Raw genomic sequence first — 25,499 nt, forward strand, 5'->3', positions numbered from 1 at the left:
TGGCATTTAAAAAAAATATTTTATTTATTTATTTTAGAGAGAGAAAGGTGGGGAGGAGGAGCAGGAAGCATCAACTTGTAGTTGCTTCTCATATGTGCCTTGACCAGGCAAGCCCAGGGTTTCGAACCAGCAACCTCAGCATTCTAGATCAATGCCTTATCCACTGTGCCACCACAGGCCAGGCAGAGCTCAAGGTTTTGAGCATTAGCTTCCCAGTTCTCCAGGCTGGTGCCATTTATAATAAAACAGCTAATATTTCTCTACTGCAAGTCTGTTTAGTGTTTTGCTGTGCTAGAGCTGAGTGGATAAACTCTTTCTGTTCAATAACAATAGCATTGTTTATAAAATAAAAAATGACTAAAAAACATTTTATATAAATAATGATAGATCTATGTATAGGATGCTATATAACTGTTTGAAAAAATACTATGAAATTAGAAATCAATAACAGAAGATAGCTGGAAAATCCCCCAAATTTAGAGATTAAACAAGTGTAATTCTAAAAAATACATTTGTCAAAAAGTCTCAAGAAATTAAAAAATATTTTGAACTTCATGTATTTTACTTGAAATGAAAATACAACTTATAAAATTTATGAGATGCAGGAAAAATAGTGCTTGGGGGAAATTTATAGCATTAAATACAAATATTATAAAAGAAGAAAGATAGAAAATCAACAATTTAAGCTTCCACCTTAGGAAAAGGAAAACTAGAGAAAGAGATCAATACTCTAAGCCTAAATCAGCCAGGCTGGGCCCATGGGAAGCGGACATCTTTGCTCCTCTTACCTCTTCTCTTGTTCTTCCTGGTACTGTCGCTTTATTTCAGCTTCATTTTCTATAGTTTCTTTTATCCTTCTCTCTAGTTGCTTCTTTTCCGAAATACAAGCATCGGTGAGACACTCTCTGTGAGCATGCTGTAATTTCTGCTGCAGATCCAAAATCTTGAATGAAAACAGTTTACAAATAAATTTTAAGAAGAGTGTGACCTATTCTCCAATTAGGTAAATATCATATAAATAGCAAATACAGTAGTGTTAGCACACAGATCTGATCTAAAGAGTATGGCTACATTTGTTTTAATTCTAAAAAAAATAATTTTGTTTTGCAATATGTAATACATTTATTCACACAGCTGTGTATAAACAAAGCTATATAATGGGAAGTCTCCTTTCCACTCCCCAACCTGTCTTCCTCTACCAAATAGGTTTCTTATATACCCTTCCAGAGACTTATTTTTGCATGTATAAACAAATATTATTATATAGTTCTCATCCATTTACACTTTTTACACAAATGATGGTGTATTACACTTACATACCTTGCTTTTCAAAAATAAAAATACAGTCGGTGATTGTTTTTTATACTTAGTGATATTTTTCCATATTATAAGTATATATACAATTGTCTTCTCTTTTACAGTCATACACTGGTCCACTGTAAGACTACACCATAATTTATTTAACTAGCCTCCTATGATGGACATTTAAGCTAATTCTAATCTTTCCCTATTGTAAGCAATGTCCCCAGAATAATTTATAAGGTGTGGATTTTCCAGGACAAACTGTTGCAATAGGTATTAGACCAATTCACACCTTTCACAGCAATGTGAGAGTGTCTGGTTTCTCCAAAGGGTGGCTACAATCATGAATATCTCCAAGTCAAAGTCTCTCACAAACCAAGTGCCAGTAAGCATAGTTCCTAGCTCTAGTAGTAGGTTCTTTTTTTTTTTTTTTTTTTCTCTTTCTTATTTTCATTTTTCTGAAGCTGGAAACAGGGAGAGACAGTCAGACAGACTCCCGCATGCGCCCAACTGGGATCCACCCGGCATGCCCAAAGGGGCGACGCTCTGCCCACCAGGGGGCGACGCTCTGCCCATCCTGGGTGTTGCCATGTTGCAACCAGAGCCACTCTAGCGCCTGAGGCAGAGGCCACAGAGCCATCCCCAGCGCCCGGGCCATCCTTGCTCCAATGGAGCCTTGGCTGCGGGAGGGGAAGGGAGAGACAGAGAGGAAAGCGCGGCGGAGGGGTGGAGAAGCAAATGAGCGCTTCTCCTGTGTGCCCTGGCTGGGAATCGAACCCAGGTCCTCCGCACGCTAGGCCGACGCTCTACCACTGAGCCAACCGGCCAGGGCTCTTATTAATCTTTTTAAGGATCCAGGTTCTTTAATACCCTGGTAGCACTAAAAATAAGAATTATAAATTTGAAAGAGAGATATATAACTTTATTTTAGAATTTACATGTTAGATTAAAAGTAACATTAAAATTACTTTTGTTGGATAAATATCCTTTTAAACTTGTTTACTTATTTTTATAAGCCTTTCTGTCCCCTAACTATGTGACTAGTATGTAGTACGTGTTTAATAAATATTCGTTGAGCCTGACCAGGCAGTGGTGCCATGGATAGAACCATTGACCTGGGACACTGAGGACCCAGGTTTGAAACCCTAAGGTAAGCCTGATTAGGTGGTGGCGCAGTGGATAGAGCGTCGGACTGGGATGCGGAAACCCTAAGGTTGCCGGCTTGAGAGCGGGCTCACCAGCTTGAGAGTGGGATCATAGACATGACCCCATGGTCATTGGCTTGAGCCCAAGGTCACTGGCTTGGCTGGAACCCTCCACCCACTCCATCTCCTGTTAAGGCACATATGAGAAAGCAATCAATGGACAACTAAGGTGCCACAACTATGAGCTGATGTTTGTCCTCTCCCCTCAATCAATCAAATTTGTTGAATGACTAGATTTCAGCAGAAGAGCTGCTCTCCCTCTACTGTATTCCTGACCCAACAATGAATCCTCCCAATGGTTTGACACCACATGCCCCACAAACATTTAGTGAATGCCAGTGGATGACCGTCCTTTCTTATGAGAAGGGCTTTCTGCATCAGCCCTAAGCCTCAGCACTTAGTACCCTGCAAAACCCATAAACCATAGGAGTGTAGAAGATGCAGAATGATTCAGGGCAATGGCAGAGGCCAGGTCAAGTTCCTCTGAGCTGCCCCATGTAGTTCTGTGCTTAGGGGAAATGCTTTCTTAAAGATATTCAGACTTAATTCCACAGATGAAAGCATCACCCCATTTGTTTCTCTTTCAAGGACATATGCCTGACCCGTGGTGGCACAGTGAATAAAGCATGGACTTGGAACGCTAAGGTCACCAGTTCAAAACCCTGGGCTTGCCTGTGAGTCAAGGCACATATGAGAATTGATGCTTCCTGCCCCCTCTTCTCTCTCTCTCTCCTCTCTAAAAATAAATAATTTTTAAAAAAATTTAAAAAAATAAAGAGAACATTTCTAAAACTTTTGAAGTCCACTCTGTTACCCTTGTTCGTTATACCCCTTCCTGCTCTATCTGAGAAAACCAAAATCTTGAATTTTGTGTTAATCATTTCCTTGCTTTTTTTAAAAAAATATATATATATATCACTATATGACATGGTTTTTGTTTTGTACTATTTTGACCTTTATATCAATGGAAACATACTTTGTTTTTATTCAGTGTTCTATTGAACTACAACATGCACCCGTAACCCATTCATTGTCACTGGTACATGCTACTGTGTAAACATACAATGTATTTATTCCATCTCATATCTGTGGATATTTGTGTTGTTTCCAACTTTCTGCTTTTTAAAACAATGTTACTATGAAAATAACTGAGTACCTACCTCCTGATACTTACTGATAGAATAATAGTGTCTCTAGTGTTTATGCCTAGCAGTAGAGGTGTTGGGTTGTATAGTTTAATTTAATTTAATAAGAAAACAATGCCATACTGCTTTCCAAAGTGTTTATATGGATTTACTCTTCCAAATGAAGTCAGTATATGAGTTCCTGTTGCACAAAATCCTCACCAATATTTAGTTGTTCAAATTTAAAATTTTTACCAATTAACTCTTTTTTGGAGTAATAATGTGCATGCAGTAAAGTGTACATATTTTAAGCATACTCAATAAAATTTTACTTATAGAACCACGTCCCAGACCAATATATAGAATACTTCTAGCCCCACAGAAGATTCCCTCACGTCCCCTCCCAGTTAATAGCCCTTAGAGAGAGAGAGAGACAACCATTATCCTATCACCTTAGCTTAGTTTCATCTATTCTTAAACCTCATATAAATGAAACTACACAGTATGGATTCCTTTGCGCTGGCTTCTTTAGTTCAAGATTAAGCTTTTGATTTTAATTCATATTGTTGTCATTTACTTCTTGATGCTAGTTTAATATTTATATAATGTGATAAAATGACTATTTTTTATATAAAATTTACTTAGACAAACCTACAGATCACAATGTGCAACAGTTACAAACTACTGCCACCTGGTGTTAGGTAGTCTAAAATGCAGGGGCAATAGTTCAAAGTGGCTCATTCTACAACACAGTGCTTCTGACAATTACAAAATAAAAATCATGTAAATGCCAATCCAAATGAAAGGTAAAGCCTTTTAAAATTTAAATGTATAAAACAAAAAGTCACTTGGTCTCAGTTTTTTATCACTTTAGTGAAACACCTTTATAAATTCATGCAATTTAAAAACACACAAGATTTACTGGAATTGTAGCAGCAGGTGGAGTCAAAGGGCGGAAAGCATAGAAGAGTAGAAAAAACCCCAAAACCCTAGAATTGTATCAAGTTTGCACCATATCTATTTCTTAAAATCCTTAGGGAAACGGCATTTCTGTAGTGGTATCCAGGGCATGTTCCTTATTAAGTGTGAGGATAATTACCTTTGCCTCCGCATCAGCAACTTTAGATTTCTCCTGAGCCAGCTTTTCCTGTAGGTTGTTCTGTGATTTAATGCTCTGAGCCTGTGTAAGTACTTCCAGCTCCAGTTCCCTGATTTTCTGCTGACAGTGCTTCCACTCTGCTGGGGGTGAAGAGCACATCCTTGCACTGTCTAATAACTTTTGCTGGGCCTGCTTTAAGTCCATTTTGATCTAGAGGCAGGGAATAAATAAGAGTGATGGAAATAAGCATGGAGTGAATGCAGATGTGAGCAGCCAGAATAAGCAGCTTTCAAAGGAATGCAGTCTCCCAAGAACTGACAAACAGCAATGTCGTGTGGCTGATTTCCTCGCTGGAGCTGCCATGTGTTAGCAAGGTTTGCCGAGGTTTGTCTTGCCAGATGGCTGCTGGACAAAGGGATTTTTCTAAGAGCTTCTATACATGCATGGTCTAAACCAGGGGCAGTCAACCTTTTTATACCCACCGCCCACTTTTGTATCTCTGTTAGTAGTAAAATTTTCTAACCGCCCATTGGTTCCACAGTAATGGTGACCTATAAAGTAAGGAAGTAACTTTACTTTATAAAATTTATAGAGCAGAGTTACAGCAACTTAAAGCATATAATAATAATTACTTACCAGTACTTTATGTCGGATTTTCGCTATGTTTGGCAAAATAAATCTTTATAAAACTTACTATAGCCTGACCAGGCAGTGGCGCAGTGGATAGAGCGTCGGACTGGGATGCGGAAGACCCAGGTTCGAGACCCCAAGGTCACTGGCTCGAGCAAGGGGTTGCTCGGTCTGCTGAAGGCCCACGGTCAAGGCACATATGAGAAAGCAATCAATGAACAACTAAGGTGTTGCAACAAAAAACTGATGATTGATGCTTCTCATCTCTCTCCGTTCCTGTCTGTCTGTCCCTATCTAAACCTCTCTCTGACTTTCTCTCTCTGTCCCTGTAAAAACAAAAAACAAAAAAAACTTACTATAGTTAAATCTATCTTTTTATTTATACTTTGGTTGCTCCGCTACCGCCCACCATGAAAGCTGGAACGCCCACTAGTGGGCGGTAGGGACCAGGTTGACTACCACTGCTCTAAACATTTCCATCCTTTCTTCTATGACTCCAAGCTGGCTTTCACTCCCACTACTCCATGAAGCTGCGGTGCCGAGAGCACTACTGCCAAAGTCAATCCAGCGGACAGCTGACCTCTTTCTGTGGCATCCCTTCCCTCTCTCTCAGAAGTTCTCCTCTCTCGGAGTCAGTGATACCAAAGTCCCCTGATCTTCACTTACCTCTCTTCTGTTCCTTCTTGGTCTCTTTTGTAGACTGCTCTAATGCTACCCAACTTCTAAATCTTTTTGGGTTAAACTAGGCCTTGAGAGTGGGTCATTCTCTCTCTTGGTTCATTTTCATGATTTAAAACACCACGTTTATACTAAATAAGGCTAAAATACTAAGAAACCCCTTGATTCTGCCCATATCTCCAAAATTGTTTTTCTCTTAGTCTTCTTGATTATAGTAAATGATGCCACCATTTAATCTTCTGTTCAGGCCAGTCCCCTGAGAGTTGTCCTTGAGTCTTATGAGCACAAGCTGTCACTGCCTGCATACACATCTTGCATCCATCTGTTTGTGTCACCACATTAGTCCAGATCATCCTCATCTCCAGCCCTGGCCGTAGCAACAGCCTCGACAATGGTCCTGCCATTTCCATTTTTACTCCCTTCTAATCTGTTCTTTGCACAGCAGCCAAAGTGTTCTTTTTCAAACATAAATTGAACTTCTTGACTTTCTTTCTTAAATATTTCAGTGGTTTCCCATCACTCTGGGAACAAATCCCAGCAGCTTGTCAGGCCTTGTATGATCTGGCCCTTGCTGACGCCTTTAAACCCATCTTGTCATTCCCCCTCTTCCACTGATCTCCTGTCACACTGGTTTCTATTCAGAGTCCCACACAGCAGACTCCGCTCTTTCCTCTGCTAGGAATGCTTTCCCCAACCCCTCCTCATGCTGTGGTTGGGTCCTGTCTGTTCTTCAGGGCTTAGTTGAAATGTCACTTTGTAAGAGGAAACTTTCATGATCATTCATTCTGAAGAGGTCTCCTTACTTACTCCTTATTTATTACACCACACTTATTTTCTTCACAGAATTGATCACAATTTATAATTAAACATGTGTTTATCTACTTGTTTACACCCTTCTTCCCAGCAAGGTGTTGTGTTTTACTCACTTCTCAGTACCCAAGGCCTATCAAAGTGCCTAAAATAGCCTGACCAGGCGGTGGTGCAGTGGATAGAGCTTTGGACTGGGATGCAGAGGACCCAGGTTCGAAACCCCGAGGTCTCAGGCTAGAGTGCGGTCTCATCTGGTTTGAGCAAGGCACACCAGCTTGAGCCTAAAGTCACTGGCTTGAGCAAGGGGTCAGTCACTTGGTCTGCTGTAGCCCCCCAGTCAAGTCACATATGAGAAAGCAATCAATGAACAACTAAGGTGTCTCAATGAAGAATTGATGCTTCTCATCTCTCTCCCTTTCTGTCTGTCTGTCCCTGTCTCTGTCTCTGTCACAAAAAATAAAATAAATACACAGAAAAAATAGTGCATAAATAATACTTACTAAATTATTAATACTATAATACTATAATAGATGCATAATCTATAATACTAAAGTAGATGCATAATCAATACTTACTAAACAAATAAATGAATGAATGACATTCTAAGAAATATTAGAATGTGGTAAGTGGACATATTAGGCAGGGCTCAGAGACAAAATTATGTAAAACATAATTTCCTGGGCTCAAAATTTTTCAATTGAATTAACAGTGATTATAACTATAAATTCCTCCACTTGTGACTTCTGTGTATTAACCATTCAGATTTTATCAAGTAAATCTAAAAGTTAATAATTTTCAATCTCTTTGAGCATCAGTTTCTTAATCTGTAATATGGGGATAACTACTTATCTCAAACAGTTGAAAAGTGATATTAAATAAAACAAAGCAATTAAAATATCTAGAATAGAAACAGCCACATGGGTAACACCTAATACAAGTTAACTGTTGTTCTTCAAGAATGGCTTATAAACTATCTACTGTATTTGAAATATAGAGCTGAGGTAAATGCTAATGTAACTATTGTACATTGGTTAGGTTTTCATATCTATGAGGGAGCTGAGATTGGTACTTTACCCCTTTTAAAGATTAAAAAACTGAGTCTCAGATATAGTTGGCAAATCATAGAACCACAGTCTGAATCCAGATTCCTGATTCTAATCTATTGTTCAACACTAAATTGTCTCAGAATTGTAAAACAGCTGTATTTTTTATTTATCAGCAAAGTTACATGATCAAGGATTCATATATACAGATCTCCTATAAATTAAGGGAAAAATTAAAAGAACAGAAGCCCCAAGAAAAGTGAACAAAATAGGCACTGCACTAAATAGGAACTCAAATGTCAAATAAATATATAGAAAGCTGCTCAACTTCATTTTAAATAGGGAAATGCACATGAAAACTGCAAGGAGCTACCACCATCCACAGATAGTAGATTAGCAAAATTAAAGCTGACAGCTAGGTGAGGATACAGAGCGATAGGAACCTTCATACACTGCTGGTGGGAGTAGAAAACTCTAGAGCTGAAGTACTGTAACCCCTATGATGCAAAGTTCCACTACCAGTCTCTTCCTAGAGAAATGCATACTACCGGACACCAGGGTGCATGTACATGAATGTTTGAAGCAGCACTTTCTATAAAGCAGATGCATTACTCTCACTATTCAGGCAACAGCTTTACATTATTAAATGAACATCTCTGAAATAATGTGCTCTTAAGCTCTGTTTAAAAGGCAAAGCTCCTTGGGTAAAAGTTGCTGTGGCATCCAGAGAACTAAGCTTATGATATCTCCTTTTATTTTAATTTCTGAAGACCAGAAATGCCACCTCCAAAAATGTTAATAGGTATGTAAAAGGGGTCAAACATTTTATTAAACAGAATAGAAATGAATGTATGTAGAAATGAAGATATTAAACCCTAAGAATATAATTCCTTGATATTATTGGTTGGTCAATGTAGGTCAACTGTAATAAGCTTGTCTTTTTAGTATTGCCAAAAAGATATTCTACATCAAGCTTTAATAAGCTTCCTGTTCTTCTAGTGAAAACTCTCTATTTCCTCCCTCTATTCTAAACCAGTTCAACCCCTCTCTCTTTCTTTTTCATTTTCTCATTTTATTTTGGAGGATTGGTGCAGCTTTGGAAACTTCATTGATAGGAACAAATCTCCTAACTTTATTTCTTCTCAAAAGGCACCCTAACCTATTAGATAGCATAAAATTTTTTTTTTCAAGAACAATGTAGCCACAAAAAAACTCAGTAAAACACAGTAAAAAAACAATGAATAGAAGAAGAAACAAAGACATTCAAGAAAAGAAGAAATGGAGTGTTGGAATATTTGGCACATTGGATTGGTTCAGGATGATGAAAACCTAAATTTCTTACTGTAAATAGAAAGGGTATAGGTTTGTTTATAATATATTGTCCACTTACTCCATAGGTCAAGAAAGCTAACGGTCTCTGGGACCTGTGATCTTTAGTCATAGAGCCAACAGTCAGCATTGGTAATGCTGGTAATTTTGAAGGAAGACAACAAAACACTGGAACAAACACTGTTATGGCAAATGACAAGTGCATCTAGGGTGGCTTCTTCGGCATTAGGCTGGGACATCCAAGCTCCAGGAAGAGGATCCAGCACAGTGTCTCAGTGTTGGTGGTGGTAGGACAGCTCTCTGCCTGCAGCTCTGTAAGCCTATCGTTTTCTTCTTGATAGCCCCAAGCTGGAAACATGCACAATATCCATAAACCACAGAAAGAATAAATAAATTGTGGCAGTTTCTTACTGTGGAATAGTATACTGCAAAGGAAATGGATGAATGAAGGCTATACACCACAACATGGGTGACTTTTCCAAACAAAGTAGATCCTGAGAAGGCAGACACAGGTACCTATAGAGATAGATTATATTTTTAAAGTATTCAAAAAAAGGCAAAACTGAACTACATTGCTCATAAAATTTAGGGGATTAGGAAATGTGCAGATACTCCAGTACTTTCAACCTTTTGTATAGTGCATTTTCACCAATGGAATAAAAGTTGGTTTTGCATTCATTTGCATAATCAGACAACTTTCTCAGACTTGTTGTTTGCTTTTCTGATGTTCTTGTTTAATAAAAAAATCAAATGCTTCTTTTTTTTATCACTTCATATTCATTTTGAAATATCCCCTAATTTTTGTGAGCAGTATAGTGTAAGATTCATACATAGGTGGTGAAACTAAAGTAAAGCAAGACAGTAATTACCAAAATTTGTAATTACCAAAATTAGTGTCGACTGCTAAGATTGAAGGTGATGGGAATATGATGGGAAAGAGATACTCAGGGGCTGCTGGTATGCAGGTCATGTGCTATTTTTTTTGTCTTGGGCAGTAATTAAATGAATAATCACTTTATAACAATTTGTTAAACTATATGTTTTATGTACTTCCTGAGTGTTATATTTCACAATAAAATGGTTTGAAAGCAATTGACTAGTACTATGCACTTTTTTTGTTGTTGTTTTTTTAGAGACAGAGAGTCAGAGAGAGGGATAGACAGACAGGAACAGAGAGAGATGAGAAGCATCAATCATCAGTTTTTTTGTTATGACACCTTAGTTGTTCATTGATTGCTTTCTCATATGTGCCTTGATCGTGGGCCTTCAGCAGACCGAGTAAACCCTTGCTCAAGTCCGCGACCTTGGGTCTAAGCTGGTGAGCTTTTGCTCAAACCAGATGAGCCTACGCTCAAGCTGGCGAGCTCGGGGTCTCGAACCTGGGTCTTCCGCATCCCAGTCCAATGCTCTATCCACTGCGCCACCACCTGGTCAGGTGGTACTATGCTTTTTAAATCAGTCTCATACATATGCCTAATATTACCAGAGACTCAGAGTTTGATCATCTCTGAGTGGATTTTAAAAAGTAAGCTCTAAGTTTGCAAAGCTGAGGTTCCAAAATGACCTCAAGTCAAGGAGAAGTACACAGGTGACTCTACACAGGAAAAGAGAAACAAACCTGGGTTTACATTCTGTTGGCTTTGCAGTCTTGTTGGCTTTGCAGTCTTGAACAATTCTGCCACCCATAACATGCTGGCCTTTCAGAGTTGTGGGGAGGTGTACCAGAGACAAAGTGGACAAGCTGTCAATAAAACACAGCTGGCTATTGTGTACGTGACTCTGCACTGGTACTTGGCCTAAGACCCAGGCCGAAGAGTTATGTCTAATTACTCAAAAGGTCAACGTTTTACCCCACCATGAAGGAGATTTAAAACAGAACAAAAATATCTTCTCCTTTTATCAAGCCAGCAATTACCCGTCCCTGAAAAACTCATTCATTAATTTGACAAATATTTATAGGATGTCAACCTATATATAAAGCATCACGATCTGTGTTTTTCCGGTCATTCCATCCCTAAAAAGATATAGTAGTGCTTGAATATGTTTAGAGCTGGACAGTTACAATGGTCTAAGAAATGTGTTTGAAGATTTGGAATTTAAAACCACAAAGGCATGAGGGAATATATCAATATTCAAAAGATCATGAGGGGTGAGGATAAGGAAGAGGTTTATTCAAATAATCCTGGAATACTAGAACTTCTAGAAGAGCTTCCCTTGAAGTTTGAGACAAATGATTATTTGTTTTCTCCTAGATCTCTCCTACTAGACTATGAACTCCTAGGGGCCTTTCTAAATCTATTTTTATGTCACTTTTTGAAGAAGGTCTATTGATTTCACTATACCAGAGGAAGTGGTAAATTTTTCCTATAAAGTGCCACCATATGGTCTCTGTCAGAACTACTTAAATCTGCTGTTGTAATGCAAAATAGTCCATTGATAATATGTAAACAAACAGATGTGTTCATTTGCCAGTAAATCTTTATTTACGACGATAAAAGGCAGGCAGCATCTGACCCATGGTTCAGAGTTGGCTGACCCTTGCACTAGGGAATAAGGACTGTGTCTGTTTTGCCTACCATTAAAATCTCAGTATGAACAAGATTTCCTGCCCGGTGTGTGACTGATGCTCAGTAGATATTTACTAAATGCTGAAATCCAAAACCTTAGGTAGGACCTCACAGAAACTGGATACCTATATAGTTACAGAATTGAATCACAATAAAAGGAAATACTATTTTACATAGTGATTCAAAATGAACAGTAATATGGTTTATAAAATTTAGATAACTATGTGGATGGCAGTTCTACATAGATAATTTTCAAATAAGCATGTTTGGGGGATAATTTTCTAATTTTCGATGCTCTCATGTCAGAAAGAAAAACTTTGCCCTCCTATGAATTATATTTTGGTGCAGTTGATATTTGATCGAACCAATACTAATGGCTACACCTATTAAGCATAAATAAGTCTAGAGATAGAACTAGAGCAGGACAACCAGGTCTAGGGCTCAGGTCAATGTAATAAGTATTAAATTTTAGGTAATAATTTCAAAAGATTATATAATTAAAACTTTCATATTTACAGGTTGACAACATACATACCCCTTCAGCAGTGGAGAAAAAAAAAAAAAGCTGTGAACCTATTTGATTGGGAAAAGTTAAAGGAGTAAGTTAACAGAGAGCTTACATTGTCTACCCATCTATAGACAGACACTATCATAAATTACAAAGCTGAGAAATTTTGATTCATTTTCCCAGGGCTAACTGAGTAATTGAGACCGTCAATAAAGGACATATGTGCCCACTAGAGTTACCTTAGCGCTTTCCTCCTGAAGTAAGCTATTGTGTTGCTTTAAGTCTAAGTTCTTTCCTCTCTCATATCGGAGCTCTTTTTCAGCTGAATTGCATAGAATCTGGAGTCGGCGCAAATTTTGGCGAAGCTGTTGTACTTCCTCTTCCTGCTGGTATTTCAGTTGTTCTCTCGATAATGAATTCTAAAACAAACATTTTAAAGGGAGAAACATGGACAATTTGAAAGAATATTGGTAAGACATGGGTTCCAACAGTCAGAACCAGAACTGTCAGAATGTGATTATTCATATGTTTATGGAGTTGGCTTACCTACAACAAATTATTCTTTTACATTTATAGCTAGTTGGTACATGTTCATATAATTTATCCCCATTTTATTAGAGTAAAAATATCAAATAAAGTATGTGAACAAAGCAGTTAAACATAGACAATTAACTTTCTAGTTTTTCCTATCAGTGAAGGGGAACAGAAGCATAGACAATTTTGTAGTAAAAACCAGGCCTCTTCAGTGCAATAAAACTCTGACCAAAGGAGAAGTCATTAGGATTTCTCAGAAGAAGGCACACACAGGTGTGCTGAGTAGATAAAGAATCCAACATTAGCCCTGGCAGGTGTAGCTAAAGAGTAGAGTGTTGACCTGATATGCCAAGGTTGTGGGTTTGATCCCTGGTCAGGGCACACACGGAAGCAACCAATGAATGCACGACTAGATGGAACAGCAAATCAATGTTTTTCTCTCTCTCCCTCAAAAAAATTAAAATTAAAAATCAATAAATAAAATAATTAGAAAAAAGAGAATTCAACTTTATCTAATTCAATAGAAAAGATACAATTGAGTTTTCAAGAGTCCTGTTCCAGTATGCTTCCTAACTTTGACTTTTTGAAAAGCACATGTCATTATTATATTTCTAGCTTGCTTAAAACAGAATTACAACACAGACTTTCCCAAGTCCTATTAGCCCTTAAATTCCTATCTGGGTTTAGTCAGAAAGGCGATCTAAATCCAATCTGCTTGTCTTAGAGCTGAAGGTATCTAAGATCCATTCAGAAAATTCTTTAATGGAGTTACAATGTAATTATTGAGAACCCTAACTTTGGAATGAGTCGTTTGGGTTTCAATCCTGAATCTATCACTCATTAATTGGGTGGTTTTAGAAAATTATACAGTCTTTCTACATTTCATTTTTACATACCGAAACACAGACACACAAGAGAAGGACACCATTTATACAGTGGAACAAATGCATTTCCAGCATATTATATAGATGAGAAAAGCCAGAAGAATAGGAATTCCTGGCTACATTTTCCAGATAAGTCATTCTGGTAGAGTAGAAATGCAAATTTTTTTAAAAGGCAACTACTTAAGAAACTACCAATCAATTTATTAAGCCAATTATCCTGAGTATCAGTTTATTCATCTGCAAATTAAAGACATAAGCCCAAATAAAATGTCTAATGTCTCTTCCATCTTAAGAAATTTATAAGTGGAAAAACAAACCAGTGTTTCTTTCTCTCTCTTCCTCTCTCTCTAAAATAAATTAAAGATAAAATAAAAAAAATTAAAATAAAACAAGTTGTAACCAGCATTAACTGACTTAATTCTATAGGCTTAAAACTTCACTTTTAATATTTTAAAATACTATCTTAAGACAAAAAATTTAGTAATTCAACATTGGCCTTAGTGGCAAGATCATTTCTATTATGGAAACAGTAAAGGACGACTGGCTTTAAATGTTCGAATCCAGTGAACATGGATAAAAACAGGCTATCAAAGTCTGTGAGTGTATCAATCGTCACACTAAGACTGCTTGTTCTGACTCCCTACTCATCAAACATTCTTCATATTTTGATTTATCTTTCTTAGCTCTCTGTATATTCATCTAAACATGCTCAAGTGATGTTTATAATTAGTTATTATAGGAGAATAACTAATTGCCATTCTGATTTTACCCAATAGTCTTGAAAGTTTGGTTTAATGTTAGTTTATCCCCAAGACACAAATCTATTTAAGGAAGCAAACAGGTTCCAGTCTTGGAGGCTGCAAATTTGAGGGCCAACTTTGAATGAATTCACCAACAAAACTGATGACTGACATCCTGGAAGACATTTGAGAGCCAGCTTACCAGACTTCCTTAGGAAATTAGTTTGACATGAGAACTGTATGCTTTTTTTGAATTTCTCATCAATGACAAACAAACAACAATAGTTAAAAGGTCAAGCTCTAGCAGGGATCCAAGATGGCAGCAGAATAGGTGGAAGTTACACTCAACTCCTCCTAGAGAGTCCCAAACAAGATGGACCCAAAAGGGACACACTAAGACACATCATAATTAAAATGACAAAGGTTAAACACAAAAAGAGAATCCTAAAAGCAGCAAGACAGTTAAGTAACCTATGAGGGATCTCCCATGAAACTGTCAGCTGATTTATCAATGGAAACATTTCAGGACAGAAGGGATTGACACAAAATATTCAAAGTGATGAAAAGCAAGAGCCTACAACTAAGACTGCTTTTCCTAGCAAGGCTATCATTTAAAACTGAAGGAGAAATAAAGAGTTTCCTAGACAAGAAAAACGAAAGGAGTTCATTAGTACTAATTCAATACTACAAGAAATGTTAAAGGGCCTTCTTTAAGAAGAAGAAAGGAAAAAAGAGGTACATAGTTATAAAGAATAAAACAGGAATAAATGCATATTATCTATAATCACTTAAAATATAAATGGCTTAAATGCTTTAATCAAAAGGCATAGAATAGGCCTTGGCCAGTTGGCTCAGCAGTAGAGCACTGGTCCAGCGTGTGGAAGTCCAGGGTTCGATTCCCACCAGGACACACAGGACAAGTGCCCATCTGCTTCCCCACCCTTCCCCCTCTCCTTTCTTTCTATCTCTCTCTTCCCCTCCTGCAGCCAAGGCTCCACTGGAGCAAAGTTGGCCCTGGGCACTACGAATGGCTCCACGACCTCTGCCTCAGGCGCTAGAATGGCTCCGGCCACAACAGAGCAATGCCCCAGATGGGCAGAGCATCGTCCCCTGGTGGGCATGCCGGGTGGATCCCAGTCAGGTGTACGCTGGAGTCTGTCTGACTGCCTCCCTGCTTCTAACTTCAGAAAAAACAAACAAGGCATAGGGTAGCTGAATGGATAAGAAAACAAAATCCATCAACATACGCTGTCTACAAATGACCTACCCCATAAAGAAAAACACATACAGACTAAAAGTAAAGGGATGGAAAAAGATATTTCATGTAAATGAAAACATAAAAAAAGCTGAGGTAGCAATACTTGTATCTGACAAAATACTGTAGACGAAAACAAAATCTATAATAAGAGACAAAGAAGGACACTAAATAATGACAAAGGGATCAGTCCAACAAGAGGATATTACCCTTTTAAACATTTATGTACCCAACATAGGAGCATCTAAATAAGTAAAGAAAATCTTGATGAACCTAAAAGAAGAAATTGACAGCAATACAGTCTTAGTATGGGATTTTAACACCCCACTGACATCAATGGATAGGTCTTCCAGACAAAAAAATCAACAAAGAAATAGCAGCTTTCAATGACACACTAAATCAGATAGATTTAATTGGTATTTTTAGAGCATTTTACCCCAAAGCAGCAGAATATACATTTTTTTCAAGTGTTCATAGATCATTTTCTAGGAGAGGCCATCTGTTAGGACACAAAAATAAGTCTCAAATTTAAGAAGATTGAAATCATATTAAGCATTTTCTCCAACCACTATGATAAATTGGAAATCAATTAAAAGAAAAAATCTGAAAAACACACAAACAAATGAAGGCTAAATAATATGTTACTAAACAATGGATGAGTTAACAATGGGTTCAAGGAAGAAATCAAAATATACAAATGAAAATAAGAACACAACAACCCTAAATCTTTGGGACACAGTAAAAGCAGCCCTAAGAGGGAAATTTATAGCACTACAGGCCTATTTCAAGAAATAAGAAACTTTTCAAATAATTAATCTAACCTCACACCTAAAAGAACTAAAAAAAGAACAACAAACAAAGCCCAAAATGAGTAGAAGAAAGGAATTAATAAGGATCAGAGCAAAAATAAATAAATTAGAGTCTAAAGAATACAAAAGATTAATGAAACCAAGAACTTGTTCTTTGAAAAGATAAACAAGATTGATAAACCTTTAACTAGACTCATCAAGGAAAAAAAAAAAGAGGACACAAATAAATAAAATTAGAAATGAAAGAGAAGTAACAACTGACACCACAGAAATACAAAGGATTATAAGACAATTTTAAGAATAACCATATGCCAACAAATTGAACAAAGTGGATAAAATGGATAAATTCCTTAGAAACATACAATCTTCCAAAACTGAATGAAGAAACAGAAAATCTGTACAGACTAATTATAACTAATGAAATAAAAAATATTCCAACAAACAAAATTACTGACTGGGTGGCTTCACCTACCCTCAAACTATTCCAAAAAATTCAAGAGAAGAGAAGACTCTCAAGATTATTTTATGAGGCCAGCATTATACTAATTTCAAAACCAAAAAAAGACACTACAAAGAAAGAAAATTATAGGCCAATATCTCTGGTGAGCATAGATGCTAAAATCCTTAACAAAATATTAACAAACCAAATCCAACAATACATTAAAAAGATCATACACCATAATCAAGTGGGATTCATTCTGGGGATGCAAGGTTCATACACTATCCTCAAATCAACTAATGTGATACATCACACAGACAAAATGAAGGGTAAAAACCATATGATCAAAAAAACCCAAAAACCATATGATCACATCAAAGGTGCAGAAAAAGCATTTGAAAAAAATAGCACCCATTTATGATAAAAATTTTCATCAAAGTGAAAATAAAGTGAACATACCTCAACATAATAAAAGCCACATATGACAAACCCACAGCTAACATTATACTCAATGGGTAAAAACTAAAAGCATTTTCCATAAGACCAGGAATAAGACAGTGATGCTCACTTTTACCACTCTTATTCAACATAGTACTGGAAGTCCTAGCCATAGCAATCAGATAAGAAGAAGACATAAAAGGCATCCAAACTGGAAAAGAAGAAGTAAAATGGCCATTATTTGCAGATGACATGAATAGAGAACCCTAAAGATTCCACCAAAACTACTAGAACTTATAAATTCAGTGAAATAACAGGATAAAAAATAAATATCCAGAAATCAGTTGCATTTTTATACACCAATAATGAACTATCAGAAAGGGAAACTAAGAAAACAATCCCATTTACAACTGCATTAAAACAAAACAAAAAAAAGTATCTATGGATAAATTTAACCAGGAATGTAAAAGACCTGTGCTCAGATAATGGATAATGATGACACTGAAGAAAGAAACTGAAGATGATACAAATAAACAAAAGCATATACCACCTAACCAGGTGGTGGCACAGTGGATAGAGCATCCACTTGGGATACCAAAGACCAGGTTCAAAATCTCAAGGTTGCCAGCTTGAGCACGGGCTTATCCAGCTTGAGCACAGGCTCACCAGCTTGAGCGTGGGGTTGCTGGCTTGAGCATGGGATCATACATATGGCCCCATGGTCGCTGGCATAAGCCCAAAAGTCACTGACTCTAAGCCGAAGGTCAATGGCTTGAGCAAGGGATTACTGGCTCAGCTGAAGCCCCCAGTCAAGGCACATATTAGAAAGCACTCAATGAACAACTAAGGTGCCACAATGAAGAATTGATGCTTTTTATCTCTCCCTGTCTGTCTCATTAAAAAAAAGCATATACCATGCTCATGGATAGAAAGAATTAGCATTTCTTAAAATGTTCATATTGCCCAAAGTGATCTAATGATTCAATGCAATTCCTATCAAAATACTGACAGCATACTTCACAGAACTAGAACAAATTTTCCAAAATTTTACAGAGGCAGAGATAGACAGGGACAGACAGAAACGGAGAGAGATGAGAAGCATCAATCATCAGTTTCTCGTTGCGCGTTGCGACTTCTTAGTTGTTCATTGATTGCTTTCTCACATGTGCCTTGACCGCGGGCCTTCAGCAGACCGAGTAACCCCCTGCTGGAGCCAGAGACCTTGGGTCTAAGCTGGTGAGCTCTTTGCTCAAGCCAGATGAGCCCGCGCTCAAGCTGGCGACCTCGGGGTCTCAAACCTGGGTCCTTCCGCATCCCAGTCCGACGCTCTACCCACTGCACCACCACCTGGTCAGGCTTTCCAAAATTTTATATGGAAACACTAAAGACCCTAAATGGTCACAGCAATCTTGAGTAAGAAGAACGAAGTTGGAGGTATCCCACTATCTGATGTCAAACTATACCACAAAGCTATAATAATTGTAACAGTCTAAAACTGGCATAAAAACAGACATGTAGAGCAATGGGACAGAATAGAGAACCCAGAAATAAACTCAAGACTATATGGTCAATTAATATTTGACAAAGTAGGCAAGAACATGAATGGCGTTAATTCTATCTATTAAATATATGGTGTTGGGAAAATTGTACATGAAAAAACCCCCAAAAAACCTATATCACCTTCCTACACCATAAACAAGAATAAACTCAAAATGGATTAAAAACAAATGTAAGATGTAAAACCATAAAATTCCTAGAAGAAAACATAGGCAGTAAAATTTTGAACATTTCTTTTACCAATATTTTTTTTCTGATATAACTCCTTGGGCAAGGGAAACAAAAAAATAAATCAACAAGTGAAACATCATCAAACTAAAAAGTTTTTGTACAGCGAAGGAAATCATCAACAAAATGAAAAGATAACTCACTGAATGGGAGAACATATTAGATGCTCAACATCATTAATTATCATAGAAATGCAAATGAAAACCACAATGAGATATCACACACTTATCAGAATGCCTATCATCAATAAATCAAGAAACAAGTATTGGTGAGGATGTGCAGAAAAGGGAATGCTTGTGCACTGTCAGCAGGAATACATATTGATGCAACCAGTATGGAAAACGGTGTGTAGTATCCTCAAATAATTAAAAATGGAACTGCCTCATGACCCAGCAATTTCACTTCTGGGTATAGTATATCCAAAAACAAACAAACAAACAAACAAACAACCCCAAAACACTAATTAATTCAAAAAAATATAGGCACCCCTAAGTTCATTGCAGTGTTCTTTACAATAGCCAAGATATGAAAGCAAGCCCTAGTGCCTGTCAACAGACGAGTGGATTAAAAAGTTGTTCACAGTGGCCAAGACATGGAAACAACCAAAAAGCCCTTCAATAGATGACTGGATAAAGAAGATGTGGCACATATACACTATGGAATACTACTCAGCCATAAGAAATGATGACATCGGATCATTTACAACAAAATGGTGGGATCTTGATAACATTATACAAAGTGAAATAAGTAAATCAGAAAAAAACAAGAACTGCATTATTCCATACGTAGGTGGGACATAAAAACGAGACTAAGAGACATTGATAAGAGTGTGGTGGTTACGGGGAGGGGGGGAGGGAGAAGAGAACGGGAAGGGGAAGGGGCACAAAGAAAACTAGATAGAAGGTGACGGAGGACAATCTGACTTTGGGTGATGGGTATGCAACATAATTGATTGACAAGATAACCTGGACATGTTTTCTTTGAACATATGTACCCTGATTTATTGATGTCACCCTAGTAAAATTAAAAAAAAAAAGTTGTGATACATATACAATGGAATGTTACTTGGCTGTAAAAAAAGAATGAAATCTTAGCATTTGTGGCAGCATGGGTGGACCTAGAGGATATTAGGCTAAGTAAAATAAAGTAGTCAGAGAAAGACAAGTTCCATATGATTTTACTTATATGTGGAATCTAAAGAACAATATAAATGAACAAAACAGAAACAGCTCATAGATACTGAGAACAGAGTGATAGTTGTGAGAGGGGAGGGGAACTGGGTGGGAAGGATGAAGGGATTTACGTAGAAGTTCAGATCGGTAGTTACAAATAGGCATGGGGATATATAAAGTACAGCACAGAGAGTAATAGTCAATAATATTGTAATAACTATGTGCGGTGCCAGATGTGTACCAGAAATATTGGGGGGGGGACTGTAAAGTACATGATTGTCTGACCACTATGCTGTACACCTGAAACTAATACAAAATAATATTGAATGTCAACAGTAGTTGAAAAAACATTTTTTAAAAAGATCAAGTTCTAGAGTAGACAGACTCAGATTCCCACAAAATGTGTCATTCTGGGCAAATTATTTAACTGCTCTAAAACCTCAGTACTTCATCTATAAAGTGGAAAAAATAATATTTCTGCCTCAACTGTGTGTGTGTGTGTGTGTGTATATACACACACACACACACACACACACACACACACACACACACAGGGTATTTAGCGTAGTACTTAGAACACAGTAAATATTCAATAATATTATTTAAAAACCATGAAGCTAAATTTTAAACCTGTAAAACTGAGTTATTTGTAGTGGTTCCAACATGGTTCAAGAATATTGGGAAAGTAATACCTAGAATTCAACTATCACAACCTTACCTGGAATAATGTAGAAGAGCAGAAATTAAGCCTCCAAAGGACATCAGCAACCACAAATCCGTATGAACAATTGAACTCACATACTCATGAAAGAGGTTCTCACAGTTATTTTTCTATGTATTTATCATATATAAGCATTCTTTTAGGTTTGGTATCTGCTCTCAGCCTATATAGTTGCTTAAATTTGCACATTATTAGATTAAGAAGACATAACCCAATATTTCTGGATAGCTGCTAGATGCTAGACACTATAATCTGACAACAGGGGTGAAGACCACCAAACTATACATACATAAGAACTAAAAAGAATACTCTATATATAGTCATCAGTAAATCAAAGAACCCTATGCACAGAAACAAGTCCTGAAATTATCACTGCACAGCTCACTGCAGGAAAAAAAAAGCTATCTAAAATGTATACTGCTCACAAAAATTAGGGGATATCTTATAACTTCATATTCATTTTTAAATATCCCCTAATTTTTGTGAGCAGTATATTTTCTTCCTTGCCTGCTTAAAGAAGCGAAACATGGCCTGACCTGTGGTGGTGCAGTGGATAAAGCGTCGACCTGGAAATGCTGAGGTTGCCGGTTCGAAACCCTGGGCTTGCCTGGTCATGGCACATATAGGAGTTGATGCTTCCAGCTCCTCCCCCCTTCTCTCTCTCTGTCTCTTCTCTCTCTCTCTCTCCTTCTCTCTCTGTCTCTCCCTCTCCTCTCTAAAAAATGAATAAATAAAAAATAAAAAAATCAATCAATAAAATCTAAAAAATAAAAAATAAAAAAATAAAGAAGCGAAACAAATAGTGCGTGTGACAATGCTTTGGGAAATGCTAAGTTCAAAATACAAACACGTTATTCCTTTCCCATGAGACCCACATCTATCTTGTTTACTGCTTTATGGCTTTATGTGCCTTAACACAGGGTCAGTCACATCACAGATATTCAATTAATATTGGTTAATTAAATGAGTAAGAGCAACTTAAACTTCCTTCAACAAGTCCAAGTCATTATATTGGAAGATAATTATTGAACCAAGCAAGAATTAAATGAAACCTTAAAAGGCTATGTGGTATTTAGGACTATTTGCCCTTTCACAAAGTGGCTATTTTCCAATATTTGTCATAGAATTTTTATATATAAAATAGTTTTTCACTTCCCTCCTGGGTATTGAGAAATAATTCTTCAAATAATAGGAAAGGGTAAATTAAAGAAAATTAATAAATGAACCAGTATGAGGGTGCCACTTCTCATACTCTAAACTCAGTATTCTAAAAGTACGCTGGTCATTTTGAGCTCATAAGCAAAGATTTTACGGTCTTTGTGACCACAGTGTTCAGCCTCTGCCTATGCCTCCTACACTGGGCCACTGCTCAATACAGGGCCTGTCTGAGAGATGTAAAATTAACCTCTTTTTGAATATTTTGAATATTTAATGTACTTCCTTTTGGTCTTCTGACCAAATCCAGTGACTCCTTTCTCTGTCAAATGTATGTGAGTTTCCATTCAGGCATAAACAAGAGTGGGCAAATGCAAAATGCAGTAAGTAAAACTATTCTAGCCACTATAACCTGCATGTCTTTCCCATATGAACTGTAAAAATACTTTTGCCCACCTATGTATTTTCCTTGTTTACTGTGACTTGCCTAGTTTCCAAACTCTGTATCTGAATTTCTTTTCAAATAGATTTCTGACTTCCTTTACTCTTACTCTTCCTTTTTTTCCTAAATGTATACTGGAATCAGTCTTTTGAATTTGGTTTACTTAGGAGTACAAAAGCCTCCCTCTGGGGATCTCAAATTAGTTGCCAGAAAGGTGTGTATAGGAAAATCTTAATTTGTACAAGAAGGAACCTGTAAGATTGAAGTCTAAGAACTGAAATGTGGCTGGTATTCACTCCCTTTCCCTGGAGGCAGGTATCTGGTAAATAGCAAATGCCATGTTTAAAACAATTCCCTATCTGTGGTCTTTTCTCTCCAAAACAGTTTTTGTATATCTGGGCTAGGTACCAGGAGTAGAAAATGGGGCACCAATCCTGCCATTCTCTGTCCTAATCAGGGCAGACAGTGACAGCTCATCAGCCTTTTCCTTCCTGTGAAGCCTCAGCATAGCCTAAGAACGCTTTATGAGAAAGGGTATCAACTGAGGGGCTTAGTTCAAATTTTGGTTGTTATTTTATTACCATTCACACTGTGGTTATGATATTGTTCAACAAATATCTATTTAGTGATGATATAAAAGTTATGTTTATATCCACAGCTGATGGGAGATTTCATGTCCCTGGTCAGAGCACGGACTGATTGCACCTACCTCTGTGTTACACTCAGAGCTGTGAGGCGGAAGGAACCTCTGATATATACGGTTGGGTTCTTCTTTAAGCCTCACAACTTTCTCAGGCTTCAAGGTCGATTGCTGTTCTTCACTTTTCATATCTTGGTTCTGTTGCGAGTCCTTCTCTTTCTGCCTCGCTCTTGGAAAAGTGCCCTCCTCTACTGACTCTTCTGGAATTTCCTTCTGCTTACTTTCTCCTAGTTCAGAACTTGGTGCAAATATAACAACAAAAACTATCAAAATCCTCTTTTACCAGCAGAATATGGAGGGAAAAAAAATCGACCAGTCAAGAAAGTACTGTACATAAGATTTTCAACTTGAATTCTATAGCAGATCAGTTATCTTAGTCTTATAATTAATCCTTAAAAACAAATGAGGGGATTAAGCAACAAAACCAAAAACCTTACAGAAAACAGTATGGTGATGACCAGAGGCAAGAGGGGTGGGGAGGCAGACGAGGGTAAGGGAGGGATGGATGATGGTGGCAGGAGACTTGACTTGGGTGGTGAACACACAACATACAGATGACATGTTACAGAATTGTACACCTGAAACCTAAATCATTTTACTAACCAATGTCACCCCAATAAGTTCAATAAAAAAATTTAAAAAATTAAAATGAGTCTTATTTTTTTACTCATATTCAGGGAAATGACACATCATAGACATTTGTCTACACCCAAACAACCAGTTTAAGTGAGTTTTTCACTTTTTCAGCTTCTAGTATGGCACTGGGCAGACAGAGCTCATAAAGATTTTTACAAATCACTCAATAAGCAGTAGGCACTCTGGCAGGCTCTAGGCTACAACAGGACATAAACCCTGTCTAAAGAGTTTACAATTTAGCCTGACCAGGTGGTGGCGCAGTGGATAGAGCGTCGGACTGGGATGCAGAGGACCCAGGTTCAAGACCCCAAGGTCGCCAGCTTGAGCGCGGGCTCATCTGGTTTGAGCAAAGCTCACCATCTTGGAGCCAAGGTCGCTGGCTCCAGCAAGGGGTTACTCAGTCTGCTGAAGGCCCGTGGTCAAGGCACATATGAGAAAGCAATCAATGAACAACTAAGGTGTTGCAACGCGCAATGAAAAACTAATGATTGATGCTTCTCATTTCTCTCCATTCCTGTCTGTTCCTGTATATCCCTCTCTCTGACTCACTCTCTGTCTCTGTTAAAAAAAAAAAAAAAAAAGAGTTTACAATTTAGTGAAAAGTAAACAATTGATTAAATTAAATACTAATGAGTAAGCCAAGACCTGATAGATAAGTGGGCACAAGCTAGGCAAAGGGAAAGGAAGACATGTGTACATAGTTGCGTGTGCGTGTGTGTGCATGTGTTTCGGGGAAGGGGGTATTCGTATAGATGAGAACAGGGGAAAATAAAAGTGTTGCAGGATGACTTCAATAGATAGGATGGGTAAAAGTCCAGAGGCAGAAGAGAGAAAGATCATTTGGGTACCATACAGTAGGGAAATACATTGAGAGATTGTTGTAGTTATCCATGTAATCAACAGTGACTAGAATAGGATGGTGGGGATTTAAAGAAGGAATGGATTCTAGAGATATTTAGACTACAATATTGATAATATTAGTCATTGACTGGATGTGGCAGGTGATGGAGAAAAAGGAATCATGGATGATTCCTGGATTTCTGACTGGAACAAATCAGCAAGTGGATGGTAAACCAAAAAAAGGGGAAGGTGGGGATAGATTGTAGAGATGCCTGTGTTGAAGATACAGATAAAGAAAAAAGTAAGCAGAAACCTTGAGATTGAATGAGATGAGCCAGGGAGAAGGGGGAAAGGGAAAAGAGGAGGAGCATCTAGATAGAGCCTAACGACTTGTAAGGAACAAGCAGAGGAATGGAAGCCTGAAGAGGAGCCTCAGAAGCCAGAGGGCAGAAGGAGGGCGTTGGGCAGATAAAATATATTATGCTCACTTTGTTAAAGATGGCGCTGCCCACATGGAAGCCCGTCGCCCAGGTGATGGTATTGGTTGCCCTTCTTGCTTAGGAGGGGCATGATTTTATTAATGTGTGTTAGGGGCGGGCTGTGGGCAGGCAGGATCCTGGTAGCCTGGGGCTTGGTTTTGGGACTAAGCCTTTC

At 37.7% G+C, this 25,499-nt stretch overlaps 1 protein-coding gene across 4 annotated transcripts in view; it reads right to left on the reverse strand.

The window, feature by feature from the left end:
- The window catches only part of CCDC30 (coiled-coil domain containing 30), a 116,324-nt gene that overhangs the window by 29,014 nt on the left and 61,811 nt on the right, over positions 1 to 25,499 (reverse strand). For all 4 annotated transcript variants that reach the window (XM_066265049.1, XM_066265051.1, XM_066265050.1 and 1 more), the window contains 3 exons: positions 12,535 to 12,714; positions 4,731 to 4,940; positions 789 to 943 (listed from right to left, as the gene is read on the reverse strand). In XM_066265049.1, the coding sequence (XP_066121146.1) occupies positions 789 to 943; positions 4,731 to 4,940; positions 12,535 to 12,714 (545 nt within the window). The remainder of the gene's footprint in view (positions 1 to 788; positions 944 to 4,730; positions 4,941 to 12,534; positions 12,715 to 25,499) is intronic.

The sequence above is a fragment of the Saccopteryx bilineata genome, chromosome 3 (assembly GCF_036850765.1).
Source record: "Saccopteryx bilineata isolate mSacBil1 chromosome 3, mSacBil1_pri_phased_curated, whole genome shotgun sequence".
NCBI classification, from domain to species: Eukaryota; Metazoa; Chordata; class Mammalia; order Chiroptera; family Emballonuridae; genus Saccopteryx; species Saccopteryx bilineata.